The sequence below is a fragment of the Lonchura striata genome, chromosome Z, assembly GCF_046129695.1.
Source record: "Lonchura striata isolate bLonStr1 chromosome Z, bLonStr1.mat, whole genome shotgun sequence".
NCBI lineage: Eukaryota > Metazoa > Chordata > Aves > Passeriformes > Estrildidae > Lonchura > Lonchura striata.
In genome coordinates, this window is record NC_134642.1 from 1,121,568 (window position 1) to 1,135,066 (window position 13,499).

At 53.5% G+C, this 13,499-nt stretch overlaps 1 protein-coding gene across 1 annotated transcript in view; it reads right to left on the reverse strand.

The window, feature by feature from the left end:
- The window catches only part of MAPK4 (mitogen-activated protein kinase 4), a 60,596-nt gene that overhangs the window by 18,635 nt on the left and 28,462 nt on the right, over positions 1 to 13,499 (reverse strand). The window contains exon 2 of the mRNA XM_031507514.2: positions 8,322 to 9,044. Coding sequence (XP_031363374.1) covers positions 8,322 to 8,867 — 546 coding nt within the window. The 5' untranslated portion in view covers positions 8,868 to 9,044. The remainder of the gene's footprint in view (positions 1 to 8,321; positions 9,045 to 13,499) is intronic.

Genomic DNA, 13,499 nt, shown 5'->3' on the forward strand with positions numbered 1-13,499 from the left:
ACCACAAGGCTGATCACACTCCTCTTCCCCCAGTGCAGGTTTTTGTGCCAATTCCCAAATGTGCGAGTCACCAAGCTTTTAATCATAAAGGGCTTGCTTTTAAAAGAACGTTTTAATTTCGGCCTTCTCATGATAAGTTGTAATGGAGACTGATTAGCTAAGAAGTTTCCTTTTATGGTGCTATATTTTTGCTAATGCTGCTCAGTCAGAACCAGCACAAAAGCCCCCAGGCATTATCCGATCAAACCACCACTTCTCAGCTGCTGCAATTATTCCCAACAACGGAGACGCTGGAATTTATTGGAGAACCCCAGGAAAATAAACTCTGAGGGTAGTAATCCAGGGCAATTCTTAGCTGGAGCCATTTCTTCCCTCTCCCAGGGAAGGAGTGCCACCTCCTTACGGATTTAACGCTGCTCATGTGTTTCTCCTCTCTGACAGCAAGAGGGATCTGAGCTCTCAGGGGTGTCTGCACCATGCAAGATGCATGAGCAAATATCTGAAAGTCACAGCAAGCTGAGCATTTTCCTCCCCTCATGTCTTGGAGAAAATTCCCTGCAAAAACTCGCCGAATGGACACATCTTCGACCTTCCTGCTGCCAGGTGAGGCTCCTGGAGGTGGTTAATTCTCGCCGTGCTTCCCCTCTCCTGCTGCCCCTCACCCCGGGTCTGAGTGGAAGCCATCTCCCCGCTTCCACCTGCTGGGAAACCTTGGCTTGCCCAGGAAGAACCCACAGAGGAACCAAGGATCCAAGGAGGAACCTGCAGCTGCTTTCCATCCCCCCAGTTCGTGGTCCTTGGAGCCAGACCCCACCATGGAGGACCCCACCATGGAGGACCCCACCTCATGGACCCCACCATGGAGCATCCCACCCCATGGACCCCACCAAGGTGGATCCCACCTCATGGACCCCACCATGGTGGATCCCACCTCATGGATCCCACCATGGAGGATCCCACCTCATGGACCCCACCATGGAGGACCCCACCTCATGGACCCCACCATGGTGGATCCCACCTCATGGACCCCACCATGGTGGATCCCACCTCATGGACCCCACCATGGAGGACCCCACCTCATGGACCCCACCATGGAGGATCCCATTTCGTGGACTCCACCATGGAGGATCCCACCTCATGGATCCCACCATGGAGGATCCCACCTCATGGACCCCACCATGGAGGATCCCACCTCATGGACCCCACTATGGAGGACCCCATCTCATGGACCCCACCATGGAGGATCCCATTTCGTGGACCCCACCATGGAGGATCCCACCCTGTGGACCCCACCACTGCCTCCCGGGGCATTCCACACCGGGCTCTGCATTATCCCTGCCCTTCCTCAGGGGAGAATACATGGAGGAGCTATTGGAGGTCTGGAAAGCGAGACTTTTCCGACCTGTCTCAAGGTCCTCCCGTGGGCAGCGCAGCGTCCCAGCCTCGAGCAGCTGACACAGCCCTGACACCTTCCCCTCACTAACAACCATGGCTAGATCCCTATTTTTAGGGAATACCCGAGCTCCTGTCCTGCTGCCTGCAGGAATTAGCTGCAGTCCTGTGGACTAACAGGTTCTAGGGAGAAATGCCACTGCAGCTTTGGGAGGAATGCCACTGCAGTTTTGGGAGAAATGCCACCGCACCTTTGGGAGAAATGCCACTGCAGTTTTGGGAAAAATGCCACTGCACCTTTGGGAGAAATGCCACTGCAGTTTTGGGAGAAATGCCACTGCACCTTTGGGAGAAATGCCACTGCACCTTTGGGAGAAATGCCACCACAGTTTTGGGAGAAATGCCACCACACCTTTGGGAGAAATGCCACTGCAGTTTTGGGAAAAATGCCACTGCACCTTTGAGAGAAATGCCACCACACCTTTGGGAGAAATGCCACCACAGCTTTGGGAGAAATGCCACTGCAGCTTTGGGATCCAGGATCATGAGGTCCTGGACCAGGACCCACCTGCACCTGGGCTGGGCACGGACTCAGCCCCAACCTGTGGTGAGGAGCCCAGGCACTTCTGGCCATCAGCTTGGCGAGGCAGGGCTCCAGCACAAGGATTTCACCGTTCACGTAGATTCAACCAGACAGCAAGACCAAGAGCCAAAGCATATTAATTAGTTCTAATTAAGATGGAACATAACCTCTTCGTGACAATATTCTGTGGATTCAGCACAGCCCTTTCTGCACTGAAGAGTCTCTTTATAAAAAACAACATAATGGAGTTAATTGAAAAATGGAAGTAGTTTCAAGTCTAAGCCCTTCCATGCTCTATATATTTTTTTCCCCTAGCAATTTTCTAGTGTCTTTTTCCTGCTTCTCCTCTTGTCTTCCCGTGTGTGTGGCAGCAGCTCAGGCAATCTATAAAGGTGATGGATTCACTACAGTTTGGATAAGAATCGAGTCAGATCAAACAGCACAGTGAGGGAACTGGAAAGCAAAGAGAAATGGACGCTTTTCCAAATTCCTTACACAACACATATTTTGTGTTTTGGTTGAAAACACCAGAAGGAGAAACAACTCAGGGCAGGCAGCACACTGAACCTGCCTTCCATGGGTGCGGGCACACGGGGAGCACACGGGGAGGACAGAGCTGCTGGTGCTCCAAATCCACCACCATCCAACCCCAGGGCTCCTCCCTGGAGCCAGAGCGATCCTCCTCAAGGGACCACGGAGCGCAGGATCCCACCTACTGCAAACCCAGCAGATGGATGGATGGATGTTGGATGGATGGATGGATGATGGATGATGGATGGATGGATGGATGGATGGATGGATGATGGATGGATGATGGATGGATGGATGGATGGATGGATGGATGATGGATGGATGGATGTTGGATGGATGGATGGATGATGGATGATGGATGGATGATGGATGGATGGATGGATGATGGATGGATGGATGATGGATGGATGGATGGATGGATGGATGATGGATGGATGATGGATGGATGGATGGATGGATGGATGGATGGATGGATGGATGGATGATAGATGGATGGATGGATGATGGATGGATGGATGTTGGATGGATGGATGGATGATGGATGGATGGATGGATGGATGGATGGATGATGGATGATGGATGGATGGATGGATGGATGGATGGATGATGGATGGATGGATGGATGATGGATGGATGGATGGATGGATGGATGGATGATGGATGGATGGATGGATGGATGGATGATGGATGGATGGATGGATGGATGGATGGATGATGGATGGATGGATGGATGGATGGATGGATGGATGATAGATGGATGGATGGATGATGGATGGATGGATGGATGATGGATGATGGATGATGGATGCATGATGGATGGATGATAGATGGATGGATGGATGATGGCTGGATGGATGGATGATGGATGGATGATGGATGGATGGATGGATGGATGGATGGATGGATGGATGGATGATGGATGGATGGATGGATGATGGATGGATGGATGGATGATGGATGGATGGATGGATGGATGGATGGATGGATGATGGATGGATGGATGATAGATGGATGGATGGATGATGGATGGATGGATGAATGGATGGATGGATGGATGGATGGATGATGGATGGATGGATGGGTGGATGGATGATGGATGGATGGATGGATGATGGATGGATGGATGGATGATGGATGATGGATGATGGATGGATGGATGGGTGGATGGATGGATGATGGATGGATGGATGATGGATGGATGGATGGATGGATGGATGGATGGATGATGGATGGATGATGGATGGATGGATGGATGGATGGATGATGGATGGATGGATGGATGATGGATGATGGATGGATGATGAATGGATGATGGATGGATGGATGGATGATAGATGGATGGATGGATGGATGGATGATGGATGGATGATGGATGGATGGATGGATGGATGGATGGATGGATGGATGAATGGATGGATGGATGGATGATAGATGGATGGATGGATGATGGATGGATGATGGATGGATGGATGGATGGATGGATGGATGGATGGATGGATGGATGGAGATGAGCAGGAGGACCAGAGCCTCTGCAGACACACTGGCAGGGACAAGACCCTGTGGGCCAGCCGGGCCGCAGAGCTGCAGACAGGCGGAGCATGGCAGAGGATTCTGGTGGGGAAGGGGGGATGAATGCATTCCCCACAGGGATGGAGACTGTGAGCAGGAAATGCCCAATTTGCCTGTCCTACACCAGGATAAGGACCACGTGGGCCTGGGAATGCTCCTTTCTTCACCTCCAACCCCCTCTTCGCTCACCATTTGGGCACTGGGGTGCAGGCCCAAGTGTTGAAACCACAAGCAGCAGCAGCCAAAGAGAAAGGCAAAAACATGGAGATGTTCCAGAGGGATAAACTCCCAGGAATAAAGAAAGAGCAGAGTGGTGGAAAAGAGAGGAGCCTCCACAGCTGGGTGGTGAGAGCTCTGGAGAAGATCCAGGATGAGAGAGAGAGACATGGATGAAGAGGATCAGCTCCTGAGGGTTCTCTCCTGCTACACCTGCTACTCTGTGCCCTAAAGTCTGCAAGCACCTGAGCTTAGAGCCTCCCTGTCTGGGACAGCGCTAAACTTGTCAGGCCTGAGCAGCCTGGGAAGGCTCAGACCGAGATCTGGATGTGACCTTGGCAGCTGGAAATCCCTTTTGTTCACTGTGGACAAGTTTCAGACCAAGAGATGTCCCCATGCTGCTCTTACCACATGGAGAAAGGTATCTGAGCAGCAAAACCAGCCAGAGTGGGAGACACAGAGCAAAAACTGCTCTGCTTCGCAGCTGGGGAGGCCAGCTCCTTGTTGTGCCTCGGGGCATCTCCCAGGGATGGGGAGCTCTCCATTCCCACCACGTTATCCCAACTCAGCAAACACCAGGGATGGGGAGCTCTCCATTCCCACCACGTTATCCCAACTCAGCAAACACCAGGGATGGGGAGCTCTCCATTCCCACCACGTTATCCCAGCTAAACAAACCCCAGGGATGGGGAGCTCTGCATTCCCACCACGTTATCCCAGCTCAGCAAACCCCAGGGATGGGGAGCTCTCCATTCCCACCACGTTATCCCAGCTAAACAAACCCCAGGGATGGGGAGCTCTCCATTCCCACCACGTTATCCCAGCTCAGCAAACCCCAGGGATGGGGAGCTCTGCATTCCCACCACGTTATCCCAGCTAAACAAACCCCAGGGATGGGGAGCTCTCCATTCCCACCACGTTATCCCAACCCAGTGTTTGGCTGAGGAAAGTCACACCAGGCAAGGATGGTAGGTGTATTCCAAGCTGTGTTTGAAATTCTGCTCACAACCCAGCGTGGTTCACATCTGCCGTTTTGACACTCTGCAGGATGGTTTGGGGTTTGAGAATCATCAGGTCAGAAGAGGTGTGACCTTTGAGACAACACCACAACCTGCAATTGTTTGTGTTAGCAGAGCCCAGCCATTAGTGCAAGCACATTCCAGACACAAAACATGCTAAGAGAAAAAAAAAATCCACACGCTTAAGACAACCCTTCCTCGCCTCACAGGCTACCAGAAAACAGAGGCGCAGCTCTGTGCTGCCTTCAGAGGTTTGGATCTGCTGTGTCTTTGGGGTAGTTAATTGCCCAAAGGGTGCAGGATTTCATCTGCTTGTGGGCGCCTCTGCCCGAGCACTGGCTGGAGCACCAGGTCTGGGCTGTGAGCATCCCTGCTGTGCTCAGGCCCGTGCCCTGGGCTGGCTGCCTGGGACAGAGGCCAAAGATTAAGAGAATAAAGTGGGCATTTATTAAAGGCCCTCAATAGCTGCACCTTGGGCAGTCAAAGCCTCCCGGAGGCCTCACACAGGGTGGATGAATTTTTCACACAATTTTAAATTTGGTCTTTTTACATATCAGGGGCTAACCTTCCAATTACAGCTTCAGGAAATGAAGTCATATTCCCCCAGTTTGCTTCCCCACAACTCACTTTTCTTTGTACTTTTCAGGGCCTGAGGCTGTAGGGTGTCCCTGGGTCTCAGGCCCAGAGGGATTGTTCTGCCTGCCCAAAATGTAGAGACAGGAGACAACACTTTATATAGAGTTTGGAGCGATGCACCAAAGCAGTATGGGATTTGAAAAATATAAAAGCTAAAACTCTAAGGTATCAGGGGGGTCCCGAAGCCTCAGACCCGGGATGCTCCACTGCTCTGCCTCCTGCCAGAGCACGGAGCTCATCAGTCCGAGCGAGCCTTGCAGGGGAGCAGAGCTTGAAAGGGAAACGGAAAGGAATTGATTTCCCTGAGCCATCTCCAAAGCGCTGGACATCAAAGGCAGGGCCACATCCCACCAAACCCAGCTGTGGCAAACCCAGCCCTGGCAAACCCAGCCCTGACAAACCCAGCCCTGACAAACCCAGCCCTGGCAAACCCAGCCCGGGCAAACCCAGCTCTGGCAAACCCAGGTTTAGCAAACCCAGTCCGGGCAAACCCAGCTTTAGCAAACCCAGCTGTGCCAAACCCAGCCCTGGCAAACCCAGCCCGGGCAAACCCAGCTTTAGCAAGCCCAGCCCTGCCACCACCAGCGATCACCAAGGGCTGACGTTACCTGCTGCTCCCAGCTCTGCTCCCAGCAGCCTCCACCTTTCTCTGCACACTCACATGGGCTTTTTTGCACTGATCCTCCAGCCTCCCACCCCATGAGGAGCTGGACATGCTCGTGCCATGGCATCTGCCAGAGTTAAACACCAACATGAAGCTGCAGCCCTTGACAGCTCCTTCCACTGCACTGGCTGTTATTGATGCGACAGAGGATTGCTTAGAAATAACAATAATTCCGCAGCAGACACCAGCAGATGACTCCTGCCCCGACCCCGCAGTCTTTGACAACACAGTTGTCCTTAAATCAGAGGCTTTCTGTGTTCATGTAGCCTGCCTTGTTTGCAGGGGTTTTCTCTGGGAGCTACCTGACTTTAAAACAAACAAATCACACGTTTGAAAAGCCAGGAGCCTCTTCCTGAGCTGGGGCATAAATAATGAGTGAGGAAGGGAGCACAGGAAGGGCAGGCAGTGTGACAGGGACCCCGTGCTTGCTTCCTGCAGCTTCATTCCTTTTCCCCAGGCTCTGTTTCTCCCCACATCCCAGACTCATATCCAGAATAAATCAGCGCAGGATTGTGAGATTGTCTTTTTGCCATCCTCTGCTGCTTTCCCTTCCCAGAACAATGGGCAGGAACCCACTGGTAAATGCAAAGCGCATTTAAACCTCGGCACAGGCACAACAAGAGATCCATGCAGGACCCCAGCCTTGCCCAGGCACATCCAGCTCTAGAGAACAGATTCCATGTGATCTCACAGCACCAAAGAGTGGCTTTAACCAGAAGCCAGCTGCAGACCACGCCGTGGCTTTGCATTCTCCCAGGAACGCGCGGGCCCACGGGCTGACGGAGCCTCCGCCACGCTCCTCCACTGCTCAGGAGCCCCAGCCTGGAAGGCAACCTGCAATTCACATCTGCAGCTGCGCTCAGGATCCATTAGCACCAGGACTGTGTGTTACAGAGCCTTCTCAGCCATTATCCCTCCCTCCCTGCCTCCCACGCCGCCTGCCCGCTGCCAGCACTGCAGGCTGCCCCGGTCACTCATGTTTTTGTGGCTTCATGATGCTGAGTGCCAAGCAGCAAAGAACTTCATGTGTCATTTGGATCCAGACCTCAGATGAAAGGATTTGGCTGAGCCTCAAAGACCCACTCCTCTCCCCCTATGTTAAATGAATGTAATTCAAACGAAATCAGGTTTTTAAGAAGCTGGTTGGCACCGAAGAGAGGACAAAGCCCAGCAGAGTGGGTGTGGACATGCCGGGTCCCCTCTCCGCGTGCTTCCAGCAGCTTGTGCTTTTTAACAGCAGCAGAGCAAGGAACACAGAGCTTAGTAATTTGAGTAAATCAAGCAAACACACGCCTCCCCACAGTGCACTGCTGAGACAGAACAAAATACCTGAGCGTGCGTTTGATATACACAGCATAAAGCAATGCAAGGCAGCTGAAGGACACTCAAATCCTTCCCCTGCCCTCTTTGCAGAGCTCAGTGCACGGGCTGTGCCCAGAAACCATGGATGGACAGGGCTCTGAGCAGCCCCTTCCAGTGGAAGGTGTCCCTGCTCCTTGCTGGGAGGTTGGGCTGAATGAGCTTTAAAGGTCCCTTCCCACCCAAACCGTGACTCCCTGGACACGTGTCGTGGCTTGGGGCAGAGCAGCCACCAGCAGTGACCACCCAGCAGGGCTCACAGCTGCCCAAAGAGGCTCCAGTTCCCCTGGAAGATCCCCCACGGCCCAGCCACATCACGCCACAAGCGCCTGGCCAGCCGGGCGCTGCTTACCTTGTGTGAGTAGTGCTGATCCACGATCCTGGCCAGGCCGAAGTCGCCGATCTTCAGCACCAGGTCCTCCGTGCTGATGAAGATGTTGGCCGGCTTGAGGTCGCGGTGCAGGACGTTGGCCGAGTGGATGTACTTGAGCCCGCGCAGCAGCTGGTACATGAAGAGCTTGGCGTGCTCCTCGGCCAGCTTGCCCTGCTCCAGCAGCCGCGCCAGGTCCGTCTCCATGTACTCCTGCACGATGTACACCATGTTGAACTTGAAGAAGTCCCCGCGCAGCTTGGCGCCCTTGGGGCCCAGCACCTCGTAGACCTTGACGATGTTCTCGTGGTCCAGGCGGCGGATGATCTTGATCTCGCGGAAGGCGTGCTTGACGCTGCGGGCATCGCCCAGCGTCAGCTTCTTCACGGCCACCTTGCGGCAGCTGCGGCTGTCCAGGGCGGACAGCACCAGCCCGTTGGCCCCGAAGCCCAGCGGTCGGAAGTTGACGAAGCGGCAGCCCAGGTCGTAGCCGTACATGCTGGCGATGCAGTCGCACTTCTCTGCCATCGCGCGCTCCGGCTCTCCCCGCTCCGCCGCTCGTCACTCGGGAAGCCGGGGACGTCCCAGGGCGGGCGGGTCAGACACGCGGCTGGAAAACGAGCCCCTCATTGCTACTCACGGGTGCCTGGAGAGGGGCCTTGCGCTCAGCCCATCACTTCGAGACCACACAGCGTGAAAATGAAGCTGAGGATACACAAACATGCAGAGAAATTAAATGTTTTAAACTGACTTTCCGAGCAGCATAGAGAAACAGAGATCTCTATCAGGGAAGGGAAGGGAAGGGAAGGGAAGGGAAGGGAAGGGAAGGGAAGGGAAGGGAAGGGAAGGGAAGGGAAGGGAAGGGAAGGGAAGGGAAGGGAAGGGAAGGGAAGGGAAGGGAAGGGAAGGGAAGGGAAGGGAAGGGAAGGGAAGGGAAGGGAAGGGAAGGGAAGGGAAGAGAAGAGAAGAGAAGAGAAGAGAAGAGAAGAGAAGAGAAGAGAAGAGAAGAGAAGAGAAGAGAAGAGAAGAGAAGAGAAGAGAAGAGAAGAGAAGAGAAGAGAAGAGAAGAGAAGAGAAGAGAAGAGAAGAGAAGAGAAGAGAAGAGAGGAGAGAAGAGAGAAGAGAGAGAAGAGAAGAGAAGAGAAGAGAAGAGAAGAGAAGAGAAGAGAAGAGAAGAGAAGAGAAGAGAAGAGAAGAGAAGGATCCATTTGATGCCAGTGCTTCTCATTCCCTGCCCATGTACCAGCTCGATGAAGGCTGACCATGAGCAAAGCCGTGACCTTTCAGAGGATCATCAGTTATCCCCTCCCAAGGCACGCAGCACCACCAGCATTTTTCAGCTGCTTAATTTTCCCTTTTCCATTTGTAAGATGCAGAGAGCTGTAACTCTCCCTTTCCCCTTTGCTGCTGCCTTTTTATTTTTTTTTTTTTTTAAATTTTCTTGAAAATGTAACAGAGCAATTTGCAGTGGCTGAAGAGCGTGTCATGTCAGCAACCACCCATGCAAAGCACACGGCAGAAACAGCACAGAAACGACAAACCCTCCCTGCCAGGCAGCTGAGAGAGCCCCGGAGCTTTCCAGCTTTGCAAAAACCCTTTGGAAGTGTCTGTGAGGATGTGACAACCCCGAACTCAGGTCCCACCTCGGCAGCAGCCCGGGGATGCCACCCCTGGATGCTGTGGGATTACGGCTGAGCAGGTAAATGCACACATATTCAGGGGTGAAGGACATAAAGTTTGTTGTCTCACACACCAAGCGGTGCGTGTGGGCACCAGGAGCCAGGTGAGCGGGGGCAGCAGGCTGAACCATCTCTGGAGCACAGCCCCACATCCCTGAGCTGCCTGCCCCTCACGCCTGAGGAGTCTCCCACCAAGCTGCAGCTGCTGGCACCACAGCAGACCCTCACCTCTGCTGGGCTGTGCCTTCAGCCAGAGGATCCCAGCTCCTGGGGGATCCTTCTGGAAAATGTCCTGGTCAGGTGGATCATCTGGTGGATCCTCCTGGAAAATGTCCTGGTCAGGTGGATCATCTCAGGGATCCTCCTGGAAAATGTCCTGGTCAGGTGGATCATCTGGGGGATCCTCCTGGAAAATGTCCTGGTCGGGTGGATCATCTGGGGGATCCTCCTGGCAAAATGTCCTGGTCGGGTGGATCATCTGGGGGATCCTCCTGGAAAATGTCCTGGTCAGGTGGATCATCTGGTGGATCCTCCTGGCAAAATGTCCTGGTCGGGTGGATCATCTGGGGGATCCTCCTGGAAAATGTCCTGGTCAGGTGGATCATCTGGTGGATCCTCCTGGCAAAATGTCCTGGTCAGGTGGATCATCTCAGGGATCCTCCTGGAAAATGTCCTGGTCAGGTGGATCATCTGGTGGATCCTCCTGGAAAATGTCCTGGTCAGGTGGATCATCTCAGGGATCCTCCTGGCAAAATGTCCAGGTCAGGTGGATCATCTCAGGGATCATCCTGGCAAAATGTCCTGGTCAGGTGGATCATCTCAGGGATCCTCCTGGAAAATGTCCTGGTCAGGTGGATCATCTGGTGGATCCTCCTGGAAAATGTCCTGGTCGGGTGGATCATCTCAGGGATCCTCCTGGCAAAATGTCCAGGTCAGGTGGATCATCTGGGGGATCCTCCTGGCAAAATGTCCTGGTCGGGTGGATCATCTCAGGGATCCTCCTGGCAAAATGTCCTGGTCAGGTGGATCATCTTGGGGATCCTCCTGGCAAATGTCCTGGTCAGGTGGATCATCTGGGGGATCCTCCTGGCAAAATGTCCTGGTCAGGTGGATCATCTGGGGGATCCTTCTGGAAAATGTCCTGGTCAGGTGGATCATCTGGGGGATCCTCCTGGCAAAATGTCCTGGTCGGGTGGATCATCTGGGGGATCCTCCTGGAAAATGTCCTGGTCGGGTGGATCATCTGGGGGATCCTCCTGGCAAAATGTCCTGGTCAGGTGGATCATCTCAGGGATCCTTCTGGAAAATGTCCTGGTCGGGTGGATCATCTCAGGGATCCTTCTGGAAAATGTCCTGGTCGGGTGGATCATCTCAGGGATCCTTCTGGAAAATGTCCTGGTCAGGTGGATCATCTGGGGGATCCTCCTGGCAAAATGTCCAGGTCAGGTGGATCATCTGGGGGATCCGCCTGGAAAATGTCCAGGTCAGGTGGATCATCTCAGGGATCCTCCTGGCAAAATGTCCTGGTCAGGTGGATCATCTCAGGGATCCTCCTGGCAAAATGTCCTGGTCAGGTGGATCATCTGGGGGATCCTTCTGGAAAATGTCCTGGTCAGGTGGACCATCTGGGGGATCCTCCTGGAAAATGTCCTGGTCAGGTGGATCATCTGGGGGATCCTCCTGGAAAATGTCCTGGTCAGGTGGATCATCTCAGGGATCCTCCTGGCAAAATGTCCTGGTCGGGTGGATCATCTGGGGGATCCTCCTGGAAAATGTCCTGGTCAGGTGGATCATCTGGGGGATCCTCCTGGCAAAATGTCCTGGTCAGGTGGATCATCTGGGGGATCCTTCTGGAAAATGTCCTGGTCAGGTGGATCATCTTGGGGATCCTCCTGGCAAATGTCCAGGTCAGGTGGATCATCTGGGGGATCCTTCTGGAAAATGTCCTGGTCAGGTGGATCATCTCAGGGATCCTCCTGGCAAAATGTCCTGGTCAGGTGGATCATCTTGGGGATCCTCCTGGCAAATGTCCTGGTCAGGTGGATCATCTGGGGGATCCTCCTGGAAAATGTCCAGGTCAGGTGGATCATCTGGGGGATCCTCCTGGAAAATGTCCTGGTCAGGTGGATCATCTCAGGGATCCTCCTGGCAAAATGTCCTGGTCAGGTGGATCATCTGGGGGATCCTCCTGGCAAAATGTCCTGGTCAGGTGGATCATCTCAGGGATCCTCCTGGCAAATGTCCTGGTCAGGTGGATCATCTGGGGGATCCTTCTGGAAAATGTCCTGGTCCGGTGGATCATCTCAGGGATCCTCCTGGAAAATGTCCTGGTCAGGTGGATCATCTGGGGGATCCTTCTGGAAAATGTCCAGGTCAGGTGGATCATCTCAGGGATCCTCCTGGAAAATGTCCAGGTCAGGTGGATCATCTCGGGGATCCTCCTGGAAAATGTCCAGGTCAGGTGGATCATCTGGGGGATCCTCCTGGCAAAATGTCCTGGTCAGGTGGATCATCTGGGGGATCCTCCTGGCAAAATGTCCTGGTCAGGTGGATCATCTCAGGGATCATCCTGGCAAAATGTCCTGGTCAGGTGGATCATCTCAGGGATCCTCCTGGCAAAATGTCCTGGTCAGGTGGATCATCTCAGGGATCCTCCTGGCAAAATGTCCTGGTCGGGTGGATCATCTGGGGGATCCTTCTGGAAAATGTCCTGGTCAGGTGGATTATCTCAGGGATCCTTCTGGAAAATGTCCTGGTCAGGTGGATCATCTCAGGGATCCTTCTGGAAAATGTCCTGGTCGGGTGGATCATCTGGGGGATCCTCCTGGCAAAATGTCCAGGTCAGGTGGATCATCTGGGGGATCCTCCTGGAAAATGTCCTGGTCAGGTGGATCATCTCAGGGATCCTCCTGGCAAAATGTCCTGGTCGGGTGGCAGGTGACCACGCGGACCTGGCCACGGGCAAGGAGCCATTTCCACAGCTGCTCCAGCAGGGAAAAGACCCTCAAAGCACTCCAAGTTTTCCCCAGTGGCTTTCACCTGATTTGGACCCAGGATGGAGCAGACGGTCTGAAGCGGGAGGGCACAGCTGGGCTTCTCCTCCCAGATGGTCAGCACAAGGTTCTGATTCACCACGTCTCCCTGCAGCTGTGTGGGGGTCTGGAGGAGCAAGGACGCCTCTCCTGCCTGAGCCTGGCCCCGTCCTGCTCCCACACACCCCTGATGTCCTGCTGCACCCAGTATCTCCCCTGTGACACCTCTGAGGGTCCTTCCAGCTTGGGGGGACCTGTGGGACCACCCGGCTGCACAGGGGCCGTGACCTTGCGCAGGGAGGTCCCAGGTTACCCACTGGGCTCAGTGCTGCCCAGAGGAGGAACACTGAAATAATAAAATAAAATATAAAATAAAAAAATATATAAAATAAAATACTAAAATAAAATAAAATAAAATAAAATAAAATAAAATAATAAAATAAAATAAA